The 24,024-nt window shown below is 40.3% G+C and overlaps 1 protein-coding gene across 3 annotated transcripts in view; it reads left to right on the top strand.

Annotated features, from left to right (window-relative positions):
• Positions 1-4,365: 4,365 nt before the first annotated feature.
• Positions 4,366-24,024, top strand: part of slc8a1b (solute carrier family 8 member 1b) — a 152,163-nt gene continuing 132,504 nt past the window's right edge. The window contains exons 1-4 of one of the 3 annotated variants that reach the window (XM_038737614.1): positions 4,366-4,927; positions 15,381-16,300; positions 18,929-19,093; positions 22,293-23,083. In XM_038737614.1, the coding sequence (XP_038593542.1) occupies positions 15,425-16,300; positions 18,929-19,093; positions 22,293-23,083 (1,832 nt within the window). In that variant the 5' untranslated portion in view covers positions 4,366-4,927; positions 15,381-15,424. Of the gene's footprint in view, positions 4,928-5,142; positions 5,315-15,380; positions 16,301-18,928; positions 19,094-22,292; positions 23,084-24,024 lie in introns of those variants that run through there. The other 2 variants (XM_038737612.1, XM_038737613.1) reach the window with 2 other exon arrangements.

The following is a 24,024-nucleotide window of genomic DNA, read 5'->3' on the forward strand; positions in this document are numbered from 1 at the left end:
TTCAATCTACACATATACCTTATGCCACCTGCATAGCTCTTGCTGAGCTTCTATAGTTTAAGAAGGAGTGTTTGATTGACAGCTATGAGAATGGCTGTGCTCTAAGAAGGCACCCAAGGGTGAAGCTCCTTTGAATAATGAATGAATGAGCTGAAGCTCTTACCTCCCTGTGTCAACTTCACATGTGCAGAGGGCTCTCTCCTTTCTTATCTTTATCTCTACTTCAGTCCCATTTTATTGAAATATGCTTTGTTATCACAACGGAAACTAAGCCAGTTTAATTAATGTCCAATATTAACATTCAGAGACAGTGAAATATTAAGATAAAAACATCCAATCATGAAAAAAACATAAAGCTTTAACTGAATTTTAATTTTTTATTTTGAAATTCTATTTGCAAATAAATTGAGTGAATGAATAAAATGTGAAAGAAAACAATTTATTTGAGGTTTCAAATTCTTTCTATGCTTGTTCAGCAAAGATCCTCCTTAATCTAACTTTTTAGGACTTCTTGATTCTTGCAAAGTCTCCATTCTGCATGCACAGTGTTTTCCACTATGTCCAATTGTAGTAGCATAATGCTAAATTTTCACTGAAACAGAGCAAATTATATTTGTATTAATAGTCCAGCATGTTTCCATTGGGCCCAAGGTTGGTAGTTTCACTACTCCAATAGATATATGGAAGCCAACCAGGCAAAGCAAGATTTGGCATAGCACAAGGTTAGCACACTAATATTCTATATCTAAAGTGAAGGCTTTCTAACTTCCCAGTATTACAAAAAATAACCGTTTCACCTATTCATCCTATTGATTATGATTATTTAGATCAAGGGAGGCTTGTCTCTGTACACCTTTGAAAAAAGCTTTTATGATGAAGAGCTATAGAAATAAAACTGACTTAAAGTGACTCATGAATACTTAACAAATGGCATTGTATGTAAAAGACTCAAGATTCTGCTGCATCTCCAGATGTCTACATCCTTGCAGCCATGGCCATCCTGTTCCCTGGTCCCTAAAACCCTTGTGCGTCAGATTCCCAATGTTTTCCCTGTCCCACAGCATCAGCCTGCCAAGCCTTTAGCAAATCAGCTGGAGGGCAGTCTGTACCAGCAGAGAGAATTTGTGGGATCTTGGCTTGTCATCTTTCAGGGATATCAACTAATGGCCCCTTTGCTGTAGGTCCAAGAGTGTTCCTTGTGGTTTCTAGGACCCTCATCAAGTCCATGCTTCAGTCCCCTCTGCTGCCCAGCCAACCCAGCAATCACTCAGTCTGGCAACTAACTGTTTCCCTGTTTGGTAGATCATCTCTAACCTCATTAACCAGCCCTTCACTTCCTCAGTCACCCACCCACTTTCCTCCCGCCCTTCTGACAGCTAGTTTGCCCTCTGCTTCTCAATTAAGTAACCTTCCCTCTTACTTCCCAGCTACCCCCTTCTCTGTTTCTCTGCCGGAACTTGCATCTGTTTTTCCTTCTCTGGTTGAACATGTCTCTCTGTCTGAGCCTAAATCTGTTTCTGTTTTCGAGCATGAGATATAGCTGCCTCTTAGCCTATGACTTTTTGAGAGCTTGTCTTTTTGGTTTCACTGCCAGAGACTGTATCTGACTATCAAGCTTGAATCCATCCATTGTTCCAAGTCTGCTCCGGTATACCTATCAGAACCATTTTCCCCAATAAAGCCTGCCTCTATTCTGATTTCATCCCATGTATCCTTCCCATTCATAAGCTTCAGCTCTAGTTTGTCTATATTCATTTGCAGCCCAGGTCAGGGTCTCAATCACGTGTCCCTCAAATCTCTGTCCCAGTCAGTGCCCTTTCATTATCAGCCTGTGGCCTTTGGTCTCTCCTCCAAACCCTGTCCCCCATCATCTAACCCCTGAGACCAAGATCATTCTCTTGTGAACAATCCTGTCTAACTATTCACTCCTGAATAGTTGGCTATGCATCGACTCCGTAGCAACTCCTAACACATCAGTGCATCTGTCCTCGTTACAACTTTAACTCACACAAACTGACATCCAAAGCTAAGCGGTTGCATCACAGTTCAAATGCCATCAGTAAGTGAACGTATAACCATTCATGCGATCATCAGCGCTGTCTTCAGTTCAGTAGTATGTTCAGGCTGCTACTAGTCCAGAGACATTCAGTTCAGTTCAAAACTAACCTATGCATGCACTGCACATAAGGTAAGCTCTATTGTTTCCGACAATCGGAGATATCGGATTATGATTGTTTCGATGCCTTTTAATAGATTTGAATGAGGAAGTAATGTATTGCTTATTGCAGCTGAGCTAACGACAGCGCTCTCAGTCACCAGTGATGGAAGCTGCACTGCTGTCAGTTAGTCAGAAACAGTAAACTTATTTACCTAATTTAGTGCCCGAAGCTTATAAAGTCAAAAAGTCAACACACGGCAGTTGTAGGTGAAGGAATAGGGTTAAAATGATCATACAGGCCTTCAGAATACATCTAAGCAACACGTTAATTTAATGGAATACACAAATTTAATTACAGTCAGATCTACTCCTGCCCTAATAATGTGGCAGTGATATTATAAGCCTATTAACTTATGCATTGACATGGTCTGCAATTTTTTGTGAGCACTGTGTTTGTTATAACCTGGATTATGTGTTCTTCTACTACTTTTTCAAATTTGCCTAATATTATAGTTTGCTCTTTGTTTGTAAAATATGCCACTCTGCTGCCAGTAAACATAGTCTATGTTTGGGATTGGCCATATACTGGAAACACGCCCCTTTTATGTGAACTGGACTGGGAAACCCTGGGTTGATGTTCTAGAGATGATAACCAGCATTGTGTGACTGCTTGTTGTTGTTGTGTTGTTGTTAGGCTTAGCCAGATAATGAAAATATATGTTGGACTTGTTTTGTAGTACAGGCCCCAGGTCAGATCTGTGGTGGCCTTTTTTGCAACTGGAAGTCTTCAAAGTCAGACATTTTCAAATACTACACATAGGGGTTTTAAGTTATCTTTCACTTACCTAAAAGATACCTATTATTTGAGATATCATATCCAGATATGTGTTTACAGCATTATACCAATGTTCTCACTCCCAACTCACATATGGACACTAGGGATGGTATGTACGACCCTTGAATCAAAGAATATAGAAATTCTTCGTTTGAAACAGTTGGGTCAGAAGAAGGACAAGCCAGAAATGTGGAGGAAGAAATGTGATGCTACCAAGCCGACCAATCAAGGTTCTTGCAGTCTGCGTCACTTCAACGTGCATATAGTTACATTTTTGTGGAGGTGTGCGGCGTAGACTGTATGGCTACATTTGACGCATAATATAAATGACCCTTTATGATATTCTGCTCATGGACTAGTGGTGTTGGCCTATTTTACTGTGTCTGTTTCAGTAATATGGAGGTCATCTATCATACAATCAATGTTTGGTTATTATGATGACTCAGTTATGACTTAATGTGTTTTAATGTCTTTCTTTTCCTGTCTCTGTTTCTGTCTCACTCTCTCTCTCTTTCTCCCTTCAGAATGTCTTTTTGCAATAATTTAAAATTAGAAGTAAAGCTGATGTAGATGTTGCAAAAGTATGAATGTAATGCAAATGTTATCGCTGCAGCCCTGCATGGGTGCACTTTTGCACCTATACCATGGCTGCTTACCAAAAGAAAAAAGTAGATGTGTGGTTAAATTGAGCTCAGCCTTATAGTTTCATATCAGGATGTCAGACTTCTGCCACATTTCCAGTTCTTCTTTATGACATTTTTTTTAAGAGTACAAGTATTCCCTAAAGGCCAACAAGTCAGGTCATTAGTTAGTTAAATTTATACTGCTCTGTTTAGTGTATTTTTAGTGCATTGTGCTTAGTAAAGCTGTTTAGTGATCTAACCATACGTTTTATTATAGATAACCTGCTTTTTAGGAGGTCTGACCTTTTGATTCTGAATGGTGGTCTTGTCTGAAGGCATCCCAATTTAGGAGCTACACCTGCCAGCCAATCAGAAACAAGCATTTTTATGGCTTTATAACATCATTCAACTTGTAGGCCTCCCGTTATATATATATATATATATATATATATATATATATATATATATATATATATATATATATATATATATATAGAGAGAGAGAGAGAGAGAGAGAGAGAGAGAGAGAGAGAGAGAGATCTGCCGTGTTTCTGGACTACTCATTATTTATTTTCGATGGGATATTGATAACAACCGGAATGTAAAGCGAGTGGGCGCGGGTGTGTGTATGTATGAGAGAGAAAGTGACAAGCAATATATAGGCTACAGTGTGTGTATAGACACACAAAGACAGGGAAGTGAGGGAGACGCGCGGACACCCTGCACAGAGTGAAAGAAGGAGGAGGGCGAGCAGATCCTCAGTCAGTGTGTGAGGGAAGAGACGAAGTAGAGACCTGCTCACACGCAGACCCGCTCGCTCACGCACACTCCTTCTCACTCTCATACTCTCATTCTCCTCCTCTCTCTCTCCCTCGTGCTTGCAAGGAACGAGAGGGCGAACGGAAGGGAAGAATGAGGAAGAAGTCCTCTGTGCTGCGCGCCTCGTCCCAACAAATGCGGGTTTGCTGATGAAGCGCCGCTCCGGTCATCCGATCATACAGGTCGCACAAGTCGCGCTGCATGGAAACGAGGAGTAGGGGCCACAACAGAAAACAACGGCAACAAAAACAACTGCCAGTGCATTGGAATCCGGACTCCTCTCCCCCTTTATTTGTGCGTCTCGGTCGGTGGATACGCCGTCTTGGCTGGCGTATAAGAGCTCCCTGCGTCTTCATTACCATTCCCCACTACTGGCTTACCTCTGCTCCTCCTCGTCTTACTCCTTGTACTGCTACTATTATTATTAGAACCATATTGCTGTTTTTACTACTGACTTTCTTCTCCGGATTGTGGACAATCTCTGGATAAAAGGTAGGCCATTCTGTAGTTTTCTGGGTGCGTTTTCCGTAGGGTTAACAATGTCAATAGTGATGAATTATGGGGGTCTTTGCCTCTAATTCGCCGCACTGTCTGAGGAAAGCAAGTTTTTTTGGGGGAGGGAGGGAGGGAGGGATGTGGATGTGAATCGGAGGGGACAGTGTCGCCTCATGGAGACCTGAAAGCACCATGCGTCGGAAGGGTTTGGATGCGATGTGGAGACGATGTTTCCTCACCTCCTAACGCGTTCCACACTGAGCTTTTCCTCAATGACCGCTGGTTCAGACATCACTGGGTGCGGTGGAAGGTGTTTGTCATTTGTTTGTTCGTTAAAATAAGCAGTCGGCTTGGAATCCGGAGGTTTCTTCTTTTCGCCTCAGGGTCTGTATTTTTTCCTTTCTTGCCCTTCACTCCAACCCTCATTCACTGTTCTCCTGTCCCTTACGCTAATGTTTAAGTCTGACCGCCTACCTCGTTTATTTCTAGAGGAATAATAATTACGGATGCAGAGCACGTCCAGATAACCACGCTCGCACCTTTTATAGGCTTTCGATGTGGAAGTTGAAAGAAAAGGAAGAAAGAAGCGCAGTCCAGGCTAAATTTCCCCTTAGAGATGACATACCTGGCAAAGGATGAATGATCCAGGCGCTTAAAAGCGCATTGAGAGCCTGAACAATTGCGCAATTTTACACGTTCCCCATCCTTTGCGCCAAACAGTGCACCTCTGTTAGGGCTGAGTGCCTTTGCACATCATTGCAGAGCAGGTTGGGGGAGAAATCTGAGTCCGGACCCCTTGGTTAAGCGCGAATGGGTTTTATTCGGCGTTGTTTCTGAATTAGAGGATCTGTTGGATTTTAAGTCTTAAACGTGAAATCTGAGGAAAACGCTTTTGTCTGCTGTGTTTGGAAAATGTTATAAAATGGAAAGGAAACAATGGCAGAGCTTCACACATCAGTTAACTGTTCCTGTAAACCTGGCACATATAATATTAGAGGAGGCAGCAGTGACACTACAAAGGCTTCATCTTGTGAGGAGTGCTTGGCACATCAGGCAGGCACCATCAAGGCTTTCCAGGCAATCTTTTAAGGCTGACTTCAGTCAGGCTTTATGGGCATGACAGAGGAACATTACACATACTCATCCACTGTGGATGGTATGAAATCTTTATTTATAACAATGAAGAACTGAAACGCAACCAGAGGTCTTTACTGCTTTATTTACCCTTCTGCAGCAGTGCAGTTGGTTATTGATGAAATATAAGATATTGTTGTGATGCAGTGAGGATTCATTTCAGGCATCACAAGATAATAGGTTCTGTTTAGCCTTAGTGATGTATTTTTACATATCTGATGCCAGATTCAGGCCATCTCTCAATGGGTATTCATTTACCACACACACACACACACAGGCACACAACTTGCTCCAGTAGTTTCTACAGTGTAGCAAGTGCAAGGCAAAGTAAACATACATTATTTTTTTTACTGCCATCAGTAAAGCTCCCATTTATTTTCATTCTATTTTTTGCGTTATTTTTTGTAGCATTTCTGGAGATTTCTATTTCCATCATAACATGGCAACCCGGTGTCATCAATCTGCACACAAATAACAAGACTTAGATTGCTGCCATGCCTATTTACTTATTTCTTGGCGTCTTTTTTTCTGCCTGGGCTGTTATGTTAAAATGTTTTAGGTTTAAATTGTGGGGTTTCACCTTCAATATAAAAGAGTGGTGAATATATCAAGACAGAACAACACAACATTTGTAATTTGACCTGGCCACTTTTTTCAAGGACAAGATCAGTTAAAATCTCTGCAAAAGATCTTCTTAATAATGTTCCCACGTATTAAATAGTTTTTCTGCTTCTTTCTGCAAAATAGACCCTGTTCACTATAGTTTACAGTAAACAGGGTCCCTTCAAGGCAAGGACAGGTCAAGTAATGCTTAAAGTGAAAAATCAGGAGAAAATGCACAAGAGTTGCTGATTTTATTACAGATTAGCCAGTCCCTTGAAGTAAAAGCCATTTTCCAATCCAGTTTTAAGGGTGATTTTAGAATAACGGATTTTTTCAAATGCTATTTTACCATTTCATTTCCATATTCAAAATATACAGATACATTCCTTCTATAATTTCAAAAAATTCAAACTAAAGGACTGTAATCACCCCTTCATTTATCACATACTGAACACTGTACTGTAAGTATATTCTGTCAAAGCATATGTTACTGATAGATGCATGTCAAGTGTCAAGACAAATACATGCCAGTTTTCAATTGCAAATCATATTGACTTGCCTGCACTCTACATGTTGTTTCTTAAGCAACGTGTGGAGAACAGCTGCTCTCAGACCCAGAACTGGTAATCTGGCAGCCAAAATAAAATGTTTACATTATTCATCATTAGCATGGATGTGTATCAGATTGACATGTCAGGTCTGATAAAGATATTATATCACAGTAACGCAAATAAATCATTGTCATGTTAATCTTGGTAAAAGCATTGTAAACAAATGAGTCACTGGGAAGATGCAGCCTTTATTGGCCAGTATTCTACGTTTGATGCAGTGCACTACTGAGTACAACTGGGTAGAAGAAATATCCTTATAGCACAAAAACAGGGTAAAAAAAAAATTAAACTCTGGAAATGTCAAGTTTATCTCTGATAACCAGAGCTACATCCATGATATAGTCAGTGTTTACAGGATATACAGACTATTTCTGGAAAACAGCAGCAGTAGAGAGGTACTTCTAGGATGAGACAGAGACTACCAGCTGGCTCCACTGTGGCTTGAAAAAAAAAAAGATGCATGTACCACTTTTAACAAGCATATGAACAACTGGATATAAAGTATTTCTGTTGTGACCTTGCAGTTAGTGGTTGATAAGGTCGTACAGAGCAGGCACAACCCCCCACAATTAATAAGCTAAAATATGGATGAATTCAAACAAAGTGGCATGCGTAGCATCAGCCCATTCTCACCAGAAAATGGCCATATAGGTAGATTGTGCAAGCAGCTTTTTACGACCCAATAAACTGAAGTTTATTGTCAGGCCCCGTCCTCTCGTGGCTGGAATAATGCACGTCATGTGACTTACGTTATTTACGTAATGTGGCTTATGTAATGTTCTTATTTTAACCCATGCCATAATGTTTTCTTAAACCTAACCAAGTAATGTTGTTGCCTAAACCAAACCAAACTGTGACCACTTCACAATGTTAACCACTTGTTTAACATATTAAGACTTTCATCACATGACTTACGTAACATACATAAGGTCCAGTACACCTTTCGCTGGACTGGTACTTTTCATTGGTCATATATGTCATTTTGGGAGTCACTGGCAATCAACCTATTTTGGAGAAATTTAATGGTAACATGGTATGGCATACTAGTATGATGAAAAGCATATATACAGAGTATTCAAGTCAAATAAATGTATTTATACAGTATACCATATCAATATGTTTGTCTCAGAGTGCTTTACAATCTGTACAACTTTTTACACTCCCTCTTAAGACCATTACTTGGGATAAAATACTGATTCAAGACAACATAATCTTAAAGTTAATATGGCAAACATGTTAGCAAACAGTTAACTAGCATCTAGTTGGAGTTGCAACATTAGCATTTTTTTTGGAGTCATGTTTTTGTCCACCCAACAACTGAAAGTCTTCTTGCTCTGTTTTAGTCTCCACCTGCTCCTGGTAGAAGTATCTGGCTCTTAAGCTGTGAGAGTGAACCAGAAAATGCAAAGTGAGCTGAATGATGCTAAAATGCTCAATAGAGCTGAAGGAACCTTCTGGTTAAGCGTCTGTGGGTTTGTCACAATAAGCAACCCCTGTCACATTACACATACTTATTTGACCCATTGATAATGTAGAACTGTTGATAAGTACAGCTTTATGTGTAGGTACGTCGTCATTTATTTTAATATGCGTCAAAAAAATTTGAGACGAAGAGTAAGAAGGCCAGGATGTGTTGTTGTTAAATGCAACCCACTGAATTAAAGGTGATTGTGTAACAGGCACTAGCAAGGAAAGGGGGTTTAGTTTAAGGTTAACTGCTTGCCTTTAGCTACTTCTTCTCCCGTGAATGAAGGGAGCACTGGAGATAATGGGAGTCATTTATTTGACTTTTTCATGATTTTTTTTGTCTACTTGCACAATTCCAAACAGGAAAACAAACAGGAATTGTGTGTCCCTAGTCACATCCCAGATAGACACACACAGATAATGTCGATGGATAGACAAAGTGATAAAATTGTCTTGTGTATTACAGTGCCTGTCATTTCCACCAGGGGTAATAATATGACAAACCATCTTGGCTTGAGGATTGGCTGCCAGGCAGATCCAGGCTAAAAGAGCTCAACATCACCCTGATGACAGTAAACACAGACCATTAATCTTCAGTTGTTTGCAGGGGCCAGTGTGTGTGTGTGTGTAGGTGTGGAGGTGTGGAGGTGTGTGTGTGCATATTTGGTCTTGCACTCACACACATTGGCACACAGTAGAATATCCCTTCAGCTTTATTTCACTATAAGGTAAGAGTACGTTAGGTGACCTCTCTCTTTCCTGTATTGTACTCTTTTTCTTTCCATCTGTCTCTGTCTTTATCTCTCTTTCTCTTTCCTCTAGACATTTTACTCTGTTTGAAAGCCCCTTTTGTTTACTTTTTTATATTTCTTTGCCTTCTTGGCACGTGTGGGTGCTGCCTTCAGAGGCTCCCGAGGAATAACAGTATTGGGGCAGCGAGACAACATCTTGCCTCATTGCAGCACATGGTTTTGTTTTTCTTAACTTAATGTATTGTGCTTTTGCTTTAGCCTCTGGGAAGGATGATTCAGTGGTCCAGTTTATGTGTGTGTCTGTGTGTGTGTGTGTGTGTGTGTGTGTGTGTGGCTTTTTTTTTTTTTGAGCTGAGTTGTCCTATGTTGTGTTTGTCTTGAAATGGAACCAAGTTTTTAAGGTCACTATATTCTGAAATCTGATATTTAAATTACAAAATCCAAATTCGCAGCCACTGTTCAGCGACTAAGCCCCATCTAGTGTTAATAGCAGATATAAACATACACCACTGAGCAGGGCATCTGTTTTTCCTTTATCAAATTTTATTATTTTTATGCAGAAAGAGAACAACTGCTGTCAGTCATTCCTACCGGATATATTTTGCAGCTGTACAACAAAACAGAACTATAAACAGACCAGGTAATTATCTGAAGTCATCCGAAGTGTAATCTCCTGATAAAGTGTAAAGCAATCAGGGTTGTGTAAGCAGGGTTTATCAAGGATTGGTGTTCCTGAGGATGAATTATTAGCAAGCTAAGAAACAGAGCAAAGTACAGTAACTAGAGCAGGGACTCCAGGTTAATAAATTCATTTTTATTGGTACATTACAACACAGTGTTTTATAGTAAAACATGCACAGTATTAACTACCTTGAACTATTCATTGTATTATGAGGAGAATTGAGAGATGCAAGTGCCTACAAGTAGGAAAGGAAGAAGTGTTGTAATTGCTGGATTGCTGGTTTTAATTCCCAAACTCACAGGGAAATAACCAAAATAGTTTGCAACTGCTGCTTATATGCCATTTTGCAAGGCAAAACAAGACATTTTTGAGATTTTGAGATGAGAAGAGATTTGTTTATGTGCGGACTGTGGCAGCTACCATGATATTGTCATCTAACACGATCAATTATATAGTTTTCGTTTCCCATTTATCCTGTTCAGGGTCAGAGTTCAATATCTTACACATTAAATAGTAATCTGCAATTTGTACTATTTAAACTAACTTGATATAATGCTGTAATTGGTGAGCTTCAGTGGTGCTGATTTGTTTTCACCTTTGGACAGAGCCAGGTTACCTGTTTGCAGTCTTTATGCTAAGCTAAGCTAACCATCTTGTGGCTATAGTTAACAATGTAATAGGCAATATGAGAATCTAACTCTTAGCAAGAACGGTAATAAGGGCATTTCTGTTTAACTGACTTAATTAACTTTAATGACTGTCTCCTTTTAAATGTGCTTTTCTCTTCTATATAAAGACATCAAGGTGTTAATGTTAAATTTATTTTTATTATTATTTTTTTTTTTTTACACCCATTAACCTGTTAATGATACAATTCAAACAATTTTATTCATATATTTCTGTTTAACTTGTCCTATACTTTACCGTAACATATTATATTTACTGCTCCAACAGTTTCTATTTCTCCAAGATTTCATGGGCCTCACTGGTGTAGAGAATCCATAGAAAAGACACTCTATTGTTTAGAGAACAGCTGGCACAGAAGGCATGCTCTTTAGCCATGAGCCCGTTAAGAAAATGACATCCTTAAGTGAAAACAACCAAATCCCCAAGCACACTGAATTATTGATCACTTGGAAATGCCACACAAAGCCTTGTGTGACCACACAAGAAGGCCGTAGAAGGCAAAGAGCTGCTGGATCACATTAGCCAGGAGGAAAATGTTTGCCTATGAGTTTACTGAACTCAAGTTTAATTAAGTAGATGGGTAATTTTGTCCCGAATTGATTTTCTTAACATCTGAACAAAACCCTCTCACCCATTAAGTATACATAGCAGTCAAACTGAACACGTCACATTTGGTTTATTTAACCCAAATATTTTAATTCACCATTGTTGGACTGATTGTGCATTACCCAGTAACTGGTTTCTGCAGCATGTAGCTGTCAACAACATTAGGCAAGGCACACATACACACACACATACTTTCTACAGTATGTATAATATCTTGAATAAACATTCACACATTGATTACATCCTCTGTGAAAATGGATTCATTTATAATGAGTATTGTGGTAGGAAGAAAAGCAGGAAAGTACACATGTAACTACTGATGTCGGGTAAATTTTGCTTTATGTGCATGTAAGAATGTGAACAGTTAATTATCGGTGAATGGATGTTGGCATTCAGGAATGTGGAAGAAGCTTGTTTGAGGAGAGTTATAAACTCATCTTTGTTTCGGGTCTTGGTTCTTGTTCTTGATCCCTGATTATAAGGATTACTACTTGTGTGTATGCAGCAGTTCTAAAAGTTCTGCAAAGTGGTAAAGGTTTGTTCCCGGGTAACTCTCTATACAGATGTGAGGGTAAGTAAAGAGTGGACCAACATCATGTGATTTGGCCAGACGGATATGGATGAAGTCACTTTCTATTGTTTGTCCAACTGGCATGTAAACGTGGGTTTTCTTTTCAAGAAAAAGTAATAGAGAGACAATCTGTACAGCCAGAAACATGGATATTTACAAGCTCATTGCTGTTCTCATATTGCTGTACTGCTCTGTTTCAGTCTAGTTAATTGACAAACTGGTGTTAACAAGTCTCTAAAGCTGTTTACAAGTTAAATAAGGCATTCTCCTGATTTTGGAAATAAAGCATAAGTCTGAGTATCGCTTTCGCCATCACTCACTCTATGATACACAGTAATTAATATTATTTAACATTTTGCTTGACTTTAGGGACAATGTCTGTCAGTCCATCACTTCGGTCCAGATTGAAATCTCAACGCTTTGATCGTTTGCCATGGATGAATCCTACTGACTTTGGTGATACCCTAACTTTTCCTCTAGCATGACCTTGAGGTTGACCTTTGTCATTTTGAGTTGAAATGTCTCAACAACCATTGGATGGATTGCAATGAAATTTGTTCAGAAATTCACGTTCCTTTTAGGATGTATTATAATAGCTCTGGTCACCGATGACATATGATTATATCATCTTGATACAATTCAATTTAATCGATTAATAATAGTAATGCATCATTAGCCCTAGCCTCAGATTTTCAGGTCAAAAACTGATATTTGGGAATAAAATAATCTATTAAAACATATGTACACATTTTTAGCAAAGATTCCTTAAATTCTTTCAACCTGCAAATATTTACACAGACACACATAATATTGGCCCACTTATTTTCTCTATTAATAGATGCAATGTAATGTGGTCCAAAAAAATCATCTAGCCCAAATTCTTCATACACAGAACCCTTTACCACATTGGGCCGGAAGACTTTAGTACTAAAGACTACTAAATTGTGCATTCTGAAATATTGCACGTGTAATTTAGTACCTGCTATGGGTGATTAACTAAGAATTATTGCGTTGATGACAACAGGTGCAAACACAATGGAGGCGGCAGGATTTAAATGATTTGAATGGTTTAGCGTGTTTTAATGGTTTCCGCCATGGAGATTCGGGAGGGAAGGCAGCCACTGAGTAAAAACCTTGGTTTGTTTCATTCAGTCCCGAGTAAGTGGAAATCAAATGTACGTGCCCATCCTAAGATTACACAAAGTACTTGGGACAGCACACCTTAAAAACTGCTTTGGGAAACCCCAGCAGAATCAGCTACAGTATGCTGGAATGACCCAGACGCAAGGACAGGGCGCGAACTACGGGGGGGGGGGGGTGGGGGGTAAGACATAAGCTCCCCTAAAGAATATTGACTGTTTCAATCAATTTCTATATTTCTGTATCATCATGGATCAGTATCAGGAGCGTCATGCTTCATCCAGCCAGAGGGAATGATCACCGACCATCCGCCCGGTTGCTCCGCAATCTCCTGTCCCTGGCCCTATACACCCCAACGCCCCATTCCCTCTCTGTTACCTACAATGGGTTGTGTCGCTATATGACCGGCCCGCTATGAACAGTTGGTGATCGTTCCCTCTGGCTGGATGAATTTTATCCATGCACTACTGCAGCTGGGGGCAAAGAGGTCAAGTCGAAACTACACCCCCTCTCCCCCTCCGAAAGCTAAGGTATGGATCGCAAATACAGAGTTGCATGAAGTTTGGGCATGGCAGGTATTGCGTGACTCCTTCTTGTAACTGGCTCCAAATCAGCCCTTAGGTCAGCCAACAGCTCCAATATGGCATGGCTGGAGAGGCAAAATGTCATTCTCCGTGGACACCGTTAGTAGATCAGCTTACATGTTAAATTACTGGTGATGTCAAGTTTGCACACGTTTTTACTCATGTAAACCTTTAGTAAATCTGGCCCATAGTGTAAACCCCATTCTCATTGTCTGAAGGCATATCAGCCATAGAGAATACATGAGCACACACATTCAAAATCTGTCTGGACAGTGTGGCAGCACTGAAAGGAGTATTTACATTTTTCTTTTTTATCCCCTTAAACCTCAAGGGAGGGTGTGTGTATGTGTCTTAAACATGGAACAGCCACATCCCTTTGCCTTCGTCTTCTTCCGTTCTGCTATTTAAGACCACCTAAGCACATTGGCTCCATGTACATTTTGGATTTGCTTTTATATTCCTGCTGGTAACTTTTAAGGTACAGTTAGGCTCCCAGTAATGTAGATGCCCTGTGAACTACAACACAGCCACTGGTTCTCAAAAAGGGGTCTCCAGGCTAGTACACACTAATATATTGTATTCTAGAAATTCAGTTACAAGTGTGACTTGGAAACTGAATGACAGATTTGAAGTCTCAGTGTAATGATTTTGTGTTCTCTTAGAGAGTGGCCTGTTTAAGGAAAATCCTCCCCTCTGCACTTAAAATGCTTTAAAACCAGTTATCAGTGGGGCAAATGGCAAAAATGTGACACACAATCAAATGTTTTAGTATACAGTAATGAATACTGTACTGTACGTCCAAACAGTTTATCACAAACCTGAATTGTGTGTAGTGATGTCATTTTTTATAATAATTTAGTTCTTTGATTGGTTTAAACTGTATAATGAACAATTAACTGAAATTCATTGACAAAAAATTAAATACCAAAAAAACACAGTCTTTGTTTGCCTTTGTTTTGTTTGCAATGTAATACAGCAGATCATGTGCATAATTTCCAAATCTTTCCATCAACTTTCGTTATCTTACCAGCCAGTTTTAGAAAAACAGTACAGTACCAACTTATCTTAAAATGATGTCCAACTGGCTTCAAAGCTCTCTAATTACAGTAAAGCTAGTTTTGTTGACAACCGGACTGTTATCAGAGAAAGCCACTCCCGGCCGGGTTACATGAAAAACAGCAGGGTATTATTGCTACAGGGATGTGGCTGTGAGATTAAAGAAGCTGCTCCATGAAAATCTATAAAGCTGAGGAGCTGAAGTTTAACCTTTGGCCATTTGAATGTGCTGCCCTTGAACAGCTTAACAAAACATCTTACCTTAACATATGTTTTTTACAATCCACCATGGTGAAGTATTAAAATGACACTGCAAAATTCTCTATATTCACATCTGCCATCGGACCTGCTGCAAATTAAAGCCAAATGTCTGCAGTGTTTTGGCTAAATATGAATGTCAGCCTAAATCTTGAAATAATATAAATTAATGCTGTAAAAATTGAAACCTTAACCTCCTTCATCAATTCATACCGCTGTTTTGAACAACATTAATTGGGTCTATGACAGCCTATTCTGAATTCTTTCCTCTTCTCCTCTCTTTTCTCTGAATGTTCTAGATCCTCATTAATCGTCAGCCTAGAGTACTGGTCTTGACATCAACATGGGCCGCTGGGGTCACTCCTCCCTCCTGTCCCCTGCCCTCAGGCTAGCAGTCGTCACAGCGATTCTTCTCTTCGAGCTTCATCCCTCATTGGCCGGCGCTCCCCCCGAGCAGAGCTTGGGGAGCTCTGTTTCGGCAGTGTCCACAAATAAAACTGAATGCAGCAAGGCTGAGGCGTGTGCAAAGGGGGTGCTCTTACCTATTTGGGAGCCCCAAAACCCGTCTTTTGGTGACAAGGTGGCCCGTGCAACAGTTTACTTTGTAGCTCTGGTCTACATGTTCCTGGGTGTGTCAATCATCGCAGACCGTTTCATGGCATCAATAGAGGTCATCACGTCACAGGAAAAGGAGATCACCATCAAGAAACCCAATGGGGAAACCACCACCACCACTGTTCGGATCTGGAACGAGACTGTTTCCAATCTCACCCTCATGGCTCTGGGCTCTTCGGCTCCTGAGATCCTGCTGTCCGTCATAGAAGTCATAGGTCATGGGTTTCAGGCTGGCACACTGGGCCCCTCCACCATTGTGGGCTCTGCAGCGTTCAACATGTTTGTCATCATCGGACTATGTGTGTACGTTGTGCCCGACGGCGAGACGAGGAAGGTCAAGCACCTCCGCGTCTTCTTCGTCACGGCCACCTGGAGTATCTTCGCCTACATTTGGCTCTACTTGATCCTGTCCGTGATCTCGCCTGGCGTTGTGCAGGTGTGGGAGGGGCTGCTCACGTTCCTCTTCTTCCCCATCTGTGTGGTGTTCGCCTGGGTGGCCGACCGGCGCCTGCTGTTCTACAAGTATGTGTACAAGCGTTACCGCACTGGCAAGCAGCGTGGCATGATCATCGAGACGGAGGGAGACCGTCCACTTCCTTCCAAGGTATTCTCAGAGGAATTAACACAACTACTACTACCACTATTACAATTAATACACATACTTTATATTAGTAGTACCCCCGTTACTGCTACAGCACAGCTTCACTCAGCTGCTGGAATAGAAATATGATTAATTATCCACACAATAATAAAAGCTTCCTACGGTACTAATAGACTTTTTATAATATAGATTTTAATCTTTAATTGGTAATAACATTGTATTCACAATTTATAGAACGTCTCTCTGATCCAACTCTGACCTATTGTACTGTGCCATAGACTACTTTTCCTGTGCAACGACAGATTATTATCCCCATTATAAGCTTGCTCACTTTCACTTTTACTTCCAAATAAAGTGGTTTAGACAATGTGACCAACTTGCCTTCTTGCTCGGTCACTTTGATTGATGTTTTCTGAACCATTAAAAATGATGTCAAAACTATGAAAATAAGACCAAAGTTGTATTAAACTTGAATTATCCTTTATTTATAATTATTATTATATTAATTCAAATCAATACACAACTGAAATCATACACTACTAGGCATGCTGCTATCATCAGTACTATCACCAGGGATGCACAGTATTTAAAATACATATTTGAAATACTAAATAGAATTTTGTCATTTGTGTTTAATAGAGTTAATGAAAATATCTTCATATTCTGTATCAAAATAATTTAGTGTTTTGTATTTTGTAGTTTTAAAATACTGTAAAATACTTTGTGACAAGTCTACGTGATGACCTACTTAGTAATTTGCCCAGATTTGTTGTGATCAGAACAGAAAATTAATCCAGTCCTAAAGAAGAAGGTCAAGGTGAGAAGCGTGTAGGTGTGTAGCTTTCCATCAATTTTTAGCATAAACTGATATAATTTTTAACAATTCCAGTTAAGGTTTGGAGTTCTTTTTTGTAGCCTAGGCTACCTTGTTTTCCATCCATCCATCCATCCATTCATTGTCAACCGCTTATCCTGCGTACAGGGTCGCGGGGAAATTGTTTTCCAGTTAATGTAATTTTGGCTAACTATTTGACCCGAGGAACAGCCCTCACACTCACCTTGGAACATTTTTATTATTTTTGAAATACAAAAATTAAGTAGTTTACTTTCATACATAGAGTGGCTGCAGTATTTTGTAACTTATTTTGATTACTTAAAATTTGAGAATTTGGTATCTTATTTAAAAATACATTTTGATGTATTTTTTTCCCACCACTATTAGATGTTGTAAAGATTATAAAATAACGTTTACTGAATTTTACTGAATTGAAAATTTTTACTTGAAAAACAGGTACTTCCTTTCAACAGTTAATAGAAACATAATACCCACTCTTATATGATGATAACATTAGAAATTATTAAAATTATTGTGGTATTTGTAGAACATGTGTAAAATACTACATTTCAGAAGCTAAAATTCCTTCATTCATGTCTTATGAAGAATTGAACAGTCATGCTGGGAGCTCTCTCTTGCCCACAGGTAGATCAAAAAAGCACACCAATAGAAATTAATTAAGCTGTCCTTATCCAAACATGTAGTGGGAAAAAACAAAGGAGCAGATAAGGCACTTTATGTTCTGTGTATCCGAAACAATTATCTGTCTGATTGGAACTCTGCCAATGCAATGAAGCATATACTGCAAACAGACGTAAATACTTTTTAAGTATTGCTTATTTTTAATTTCCTGTTTTGACTACTATCTGGTGCTTTGTGTGATGTTCTATGAAGTGCATTTCCACATCTAATTACATTTTCAGTATAGTTAATTTAGAGGCTCTCAGCGTCTCTAACTTGTGCTATTATTTCGCTCATTTCTTTGATGAAATTATTAATAGTCAGTACTCCATTAGGAAAGGATCACATGAAGAGCAATTTCATTTCAACTTCTGGCTAAAAGAAATCACTGAATCAAACCCAACAGAAATGCCTTTGTACCTGAGGGGAAAGCCTAATAATTTAGAAGTTTTAAATTGCTTCTTGCTTAAAGTGCAAAAAGACATTTAATCTCATAGGAAAATAATCCTTCAATGAACAACAGAACAACCTCTTAACTCAGAGAGAAACAGATGGCTGACATTTTGATAACATTTCTAATAAATGCTGGTGCTAGTATTTTCTTATAGTCACACGCACAGTAAACATTAATGCGGGTTGTTTTTGAAATTTGCAAGCAAACTATCTAGCAAATACAGTAAACTCTTGGCCTAAACTGAGCTTAATACTCTCAAGCTTAACTCTGTAGTAGACTGATCACAGTCTACTCAGGCAGATTGACAGGATGGTAGAGCTGTAATGGAATGTTGGCATTGAGGAGCACAATTGTTGGCATTGAGGAGCACAAATGGATGCTAACAAAGCCAGGGAATAATAATAATTATATAGTGCTTTATAATCACATCAGAGTGGAGGGGGGGACTAATCTCGACCACCACCACCAATGCAATTCATAACCTAGGATAGGACTCACACGGAAACTATACATTTCTGCCTTTGTTTGCATGGTTGTTATAGGTCTTGTTTCACACCCAGTTCTCAGTGAACCTCAGTGAAGTGCCTTGACATTTGACATACTGCTCCAAAGCCTTAAATCAATGGTACTGATTAAATTGCTTTTTTTTTCCTCTTTGAAGGTGGACATTGAGATGGATGGGAAGATGCTGAACTCTCATGGTGTTGACTTCCTGGATGGTCCGCTGGGTATGGATATAGATGAGAAGGATCTGGATGAGGAGGAGACCCGGAGAGACATGGCCAAGATCCTGAAGGAGCTCAAACAGAAACACCCTGACAAGGAGGTGGGTAACAAAGTCCTCATATATAGTGCAATAAAACATACTGTCAGAAGAACATACTGCTACTGCTGAACCTGTCTGTGTGTTTCCCAGTGTTGTTTTTTTTGTATAGGAAATTAACTGACAAAATAAACAGCAGCAGATGACACACTTTCTATTTGCTTTCATTATCACAGTGATTATGGTGATGAATGCAGCTAAGGTCTCATCACAACCTCTCAGATTAATTTGATAATGGTACATCTGAAAAAAGAAAATTGCAAAGGAAACTGAGCACCCATTAAATAAATATGTAAATAAAAAAATAAACACAGATACTGACATTGGTAATTCATCTGTCTCATCAGCTGGCTGGCTGCCTGTCCCCGCAAGATAAACATATAGGAATTTGAATTTACAATAAGCAATGACACAGAGTGCTAACTTGTGTCTACATACAGTGGGGGAAATAAGTATTTGACCCCTTGCTGATTTTGCAGGTTTGCCCACTTACAAAGAATGCAACGATCTATAATTTTAATCATATGTACATTCTAACAGTGAAAGACAGAATCCCAAAGAAAATTCCAGAAAATCACATCATATGAATTTATTAAAATTGATAACCATCTGATGAGGAAAAACAAGTATTTGACCCCCTGGACAAACAGCATGTTAATATTTTGTAGAAAAGCCATTATTGGCCAGCACAGATGTCAAACGGTTTTTATAGTTGGTGACAAGGTTTGTGCACATTTCGGCAGGGATGTTGGCCCACTCCTCCCTGCAGACAGCCTCCAAATCATTCAGGTTCCGAGGTTGTCGCCTGGCAACTCGAATTTTAAGCTCCCTCCAAAGATTTTCAATTGGATTCAGGTCTGGCGACTGGCTAGGCCACTCCAGAACCTTGATGTGCTTCTTCTTCAGCCACTCTTTTGTTGCTTTGGCGGTGTGCTTAGGGTCGTTGTCGTGCTGAAACACCCATCCTCGACCCATCTTCAGCTCTCTCACTGAGGGAAGGAGATGTTGGTCCAGAATTCCACGATACATGGCCCCGTCCATCCTCCCCTCAATACGATGGAGTTGTCCCGTCCCCTTGGCTGAAAAGCACCCCCAAAGCATGATGTTGCCACCACCATGCTTGACGGTGGGGATGGTGTTCTTTGGGTTGTACTCTGTGTTCTTTGCCCTCCAAACACGACGAGTTGAGGCCAAAAAGTTCTATTTTGGTCTCATCTGACCACATCACCTTCTTCCAGGCCTCTTCTGAGTCGTCCAGGTGGTGAATGGCGAACTTCATGCGGGCCTGTACATGTTTCTACTTGAGCAGGGGGACCTTGCGTGCGCTGCAGGATTTCAATCCATGACGGCGTAGTGTGTTACCAACCGTTTCTTTTGTAACTGTGGTCCCAGCTGCCTTCAGTTGATTCATCAGTTCCCCCCTTGTGGTTTTGGGATGATTCCTCACCGTTCGCATGATCAGGGACACCCCACGAGGCGAGATCTTGTGTGGAGGCCCAGACCGAGGGAGGTTGGCGGTGGTGTGGTGCTTCTTCCATTTCCTGATAACTGCACCGACAGTTGATCTTTTCTCTCCAAGTTGCTTTCCGATTCTCTTGTAGCCCATCCCAGCCTTGTGCAGATCAACAATCTTGTCCCTGATGTCCGTAGAAAGCTCTTTGGTCTTGCCCATGGTGGTGATGTTGGATGCTGGTTGTTTGGGTGTTGACAGGTGTCTTTTATACAGGTAACGAGGTGAGGCAGGTGTATTTGATGTAGATAATTGGTTGGGATTGGGGCTGTGTCTTAAAGAAAGACTAACTGGCTTGTAGGAGCCAGAATACTTGCTGTTTGGTAGGGGGTCATATACTTGTTTTTCCTCATCAGATGGTTATCAATTTTTATAAATTCATATGATGTGATTTTCTGGAATTTTCTTTGGGATTCTGTCTTTCACTGTTAGAATGTACATATGATTAAAATTGTAGATTGTTGCATTCTTTGTAAGTGGGCAAACCTGCAAAATCAGCAAGGGGTCAAATACTTATTTCCCCCACTGTATATAAGAAATCACATTTGTGTACTCAGGCAGATTGACAGGATGGCAAAGCTGAAATGGAAAGTATAGCAAGTGTCCTCTTTGACCTACAATACTGGATGGATATTGAATTTTGGAGACCCTACCTTGATTACCCAGTTAAGTTCCTATATTTATTATATTATATACCTCAACTGATATCCTGAAGATGACAGCAATACTGGACGAATATCTAGTATTCTAGGTATAAAAAAATACTATTTGCAGATTTCTGTATTTGAAAAAAAAACTATATATGGTAACCATCAAATATAGCGTGACAACGGTTGCTCTGCTCAGTGCTCCTCCTATTGTTTGGACAATATTTAAAACTAGCAAACATAATGGAAGCTGCAAGCATTAAGACAGGCTACTGAAATGGCAACTCTTACATGCAGGAGAGCCTTCTAAATGAGGTTTTTATGCTTTTGGCACTACATGGATTAACAATGCTACTACTTAAAATAAACTTTCTTGTAAGCAAATGTTCCGGTTATTAGCAAATTGATTTAAAAAGGTTACAACAATAGGAAAAAAGTAAATCACCTGATCTCCAATAATTTAAGGATATTAGAGGAATATTAGTGGTGTGAGGAAAGGAGGAATTGTGAAAAAAACTGGAATTCAGTACATTTATCAAGGATATCTAAGCAGGATGGATGCTTGCTGTCATGCGAGCTTGGACCTGGATCCTCTGGTTGAAGGAGGACTTTTCTCCTTATGAAATTACCAAGCTGTTCACATTTCATTTGGCACGTCGTGTATGGCTGTGTAAGACCTCACAACGATTTAAGTAATCTGATGCATATTCCTTAATGTAACTAATGCACAGACACTATTTTTTCACTGCTGACATATTAAAACAGTGTGACTCATTATAAGATCACTGTTGTACGGTTTCTTATTGTTAATGTTCGATTCCACCACATATCACACCATTAAATCATATTTATCACGACAAGCCAGATAAAACAAGTTGACAAAGAAGTCCTCCACACCCAGGTGTGTGTGTATATCCTGCACAACAGTCAGGGGGTCTAGATTTTTGATGAAGCAACATTTGAAAACAACTTCCATGTCCACTGATCATGCTGGAGAAAACATTTTTACACTGTGTTTGTGCGCCTTCATGTTTTCTCTTACCAGGTGGAACAACTCATTGAACTTGCCAACTACCAAGTGCTGAGCCAGCAGCAGAAGAGCCGTGCTTTCTATCGATGCCAGGCCACCCGGCTGATGACAGGCGCTGGCAACATCCTGAAGAAACACGCAGCCGATCAGGCACGAAAGGCCGTCAGCATGCACGAGGTGCGCTCTGATGCTGGTGAAAACGACCCCATCTCTAAGATCTTTTTCGAGCCCGGTTCTTACCAGTGCCTCGAGAACTGCGGCACAGTGGCGGTGAACGTGGTGCGACGTGGTGGCGATATAGGCAAAACAATATCTGTGGAGTACCGGACAGAAGATGGTACGGCCAACGCTGGCTCGGACTACGAGTTCACAGAGGGCGTGGTGGTCTTCAAGCCTGGGGAGACCATGAAGGAGATCCGTGTGGGGATCATTGACGATGACATCTTTGAAGAGGATGAAAACTTCCTGATTCACCTCTCCAATGTCAAGGTGTTGACATCAGAAGGCGAGGAGCCAGAGGAAGGCGAGTCAGCTAATCACGTGGACTCAGTGGCCTGTCTAGGCTTACCCTCCACAGCCACCGTTACCATCTTTGACGATGACCACGCCGGTATCTTTACGTTTGAGGAGCCTGTGTGCCATGTGAGCGAGAGTGTTGGCACCATGGAGGTGAAGGTGCTGAGAACGTCCGGGGCTCGCGGCGTCGTCATGCTGCCGTACAAGACGGTGGAGGGAACGGCGCGAGGTGGCGGAGAGGACTTCGAAGACATTCACGGCATCCTAGAATTTCAGAACGACGAGATCTTGTGAGTAACTTTGATCAACCTACCTTTTAAATTGAATTATAATGATGGTGCAATCCTAACTGCTAAGTTTATTTATGTAGATATTTATCAGCTTCACTGTAATTTTCTGCAAGTTTTTTGTTACTGTGTCAGTGCGATGTTGCAAATGTTATTGCTGATGATGTGAGATATTGAGTGTGTGTGTGTGTGTGTGATGTGGTGGTCACGACGAGCGGCGAGGCGGACTGCTCATTGGGGACTTTAAAAAGTATACAATTCCCCACCCCTTGATACTTCTTAACATGTCTCTATTTTCTACTTTGGCCCATTCATTCTCTTCTTTTATCTTCATCAGGCTGTACATTCGCCTTTACTTTGTATTCTGTTGTGCTGCTGTTTTAGTCTTTTGTGGGTTTTATTGATTTCTGCATTCTTACTGTACAGTCAGCAAAATAGGTTCAGCTTGTGAGTTGCATGAGCCAAGAAGTTGGGAAGGTGGTTTACTTGTTAGACAATTTATGGTTTGAATTTTAAGCAGACGGAATGTCAGGACATGGAAATAGAATGAGATGTGTTGAAGTTTCCTTATAGTAGGGCACTTAATGGAAAACCAGGAGGAGCTGGTTGCTTGACACAGTACATGAATTAAATAAGCAGCAGGGAATCAGAGTAATGCCAAGGAGCATCTATTTAGTCAACTTAATTTTGATATACAAAGGCTTTTTTCTAAAATGGCAGTTGCCCTTTTAGGTGGCTTTATACTGTGTGAGAACATCCCATAGCAACTAGTCATGCAGCCAGCTCAAGGCTTTTGTTGTTGTCTTTCTTGTGGGAAAAGAACTCAAAACTCCATTTAAGGATCCCTGCTGTGAAATGCCGCAGCCACAGATCAAGGCTCTTCATAAACGCAGAGGCCTTTTTAGCTGATGGTGACTCGCGGTGAGGTCTGTGATTGCTATTTG

Source organism: Micropterus salmoides, unplaced genomic scaffold (assembly GCF_014851395.1).
Source record: "Micropterus salmoides isolate LMB-PRFRI ecotype aquatic unplaced genomic scaffold, ASM1485139v1 Ms_hic_scaffold_22, whole genome shotgun sequence".
NCBI classification, from domain to species: Eukaryota; Metazoa; Chordata; class Actinopteri; order Centrarchiformes; family Centrarchidae; genus Micropterus; species Micropterus salmoides.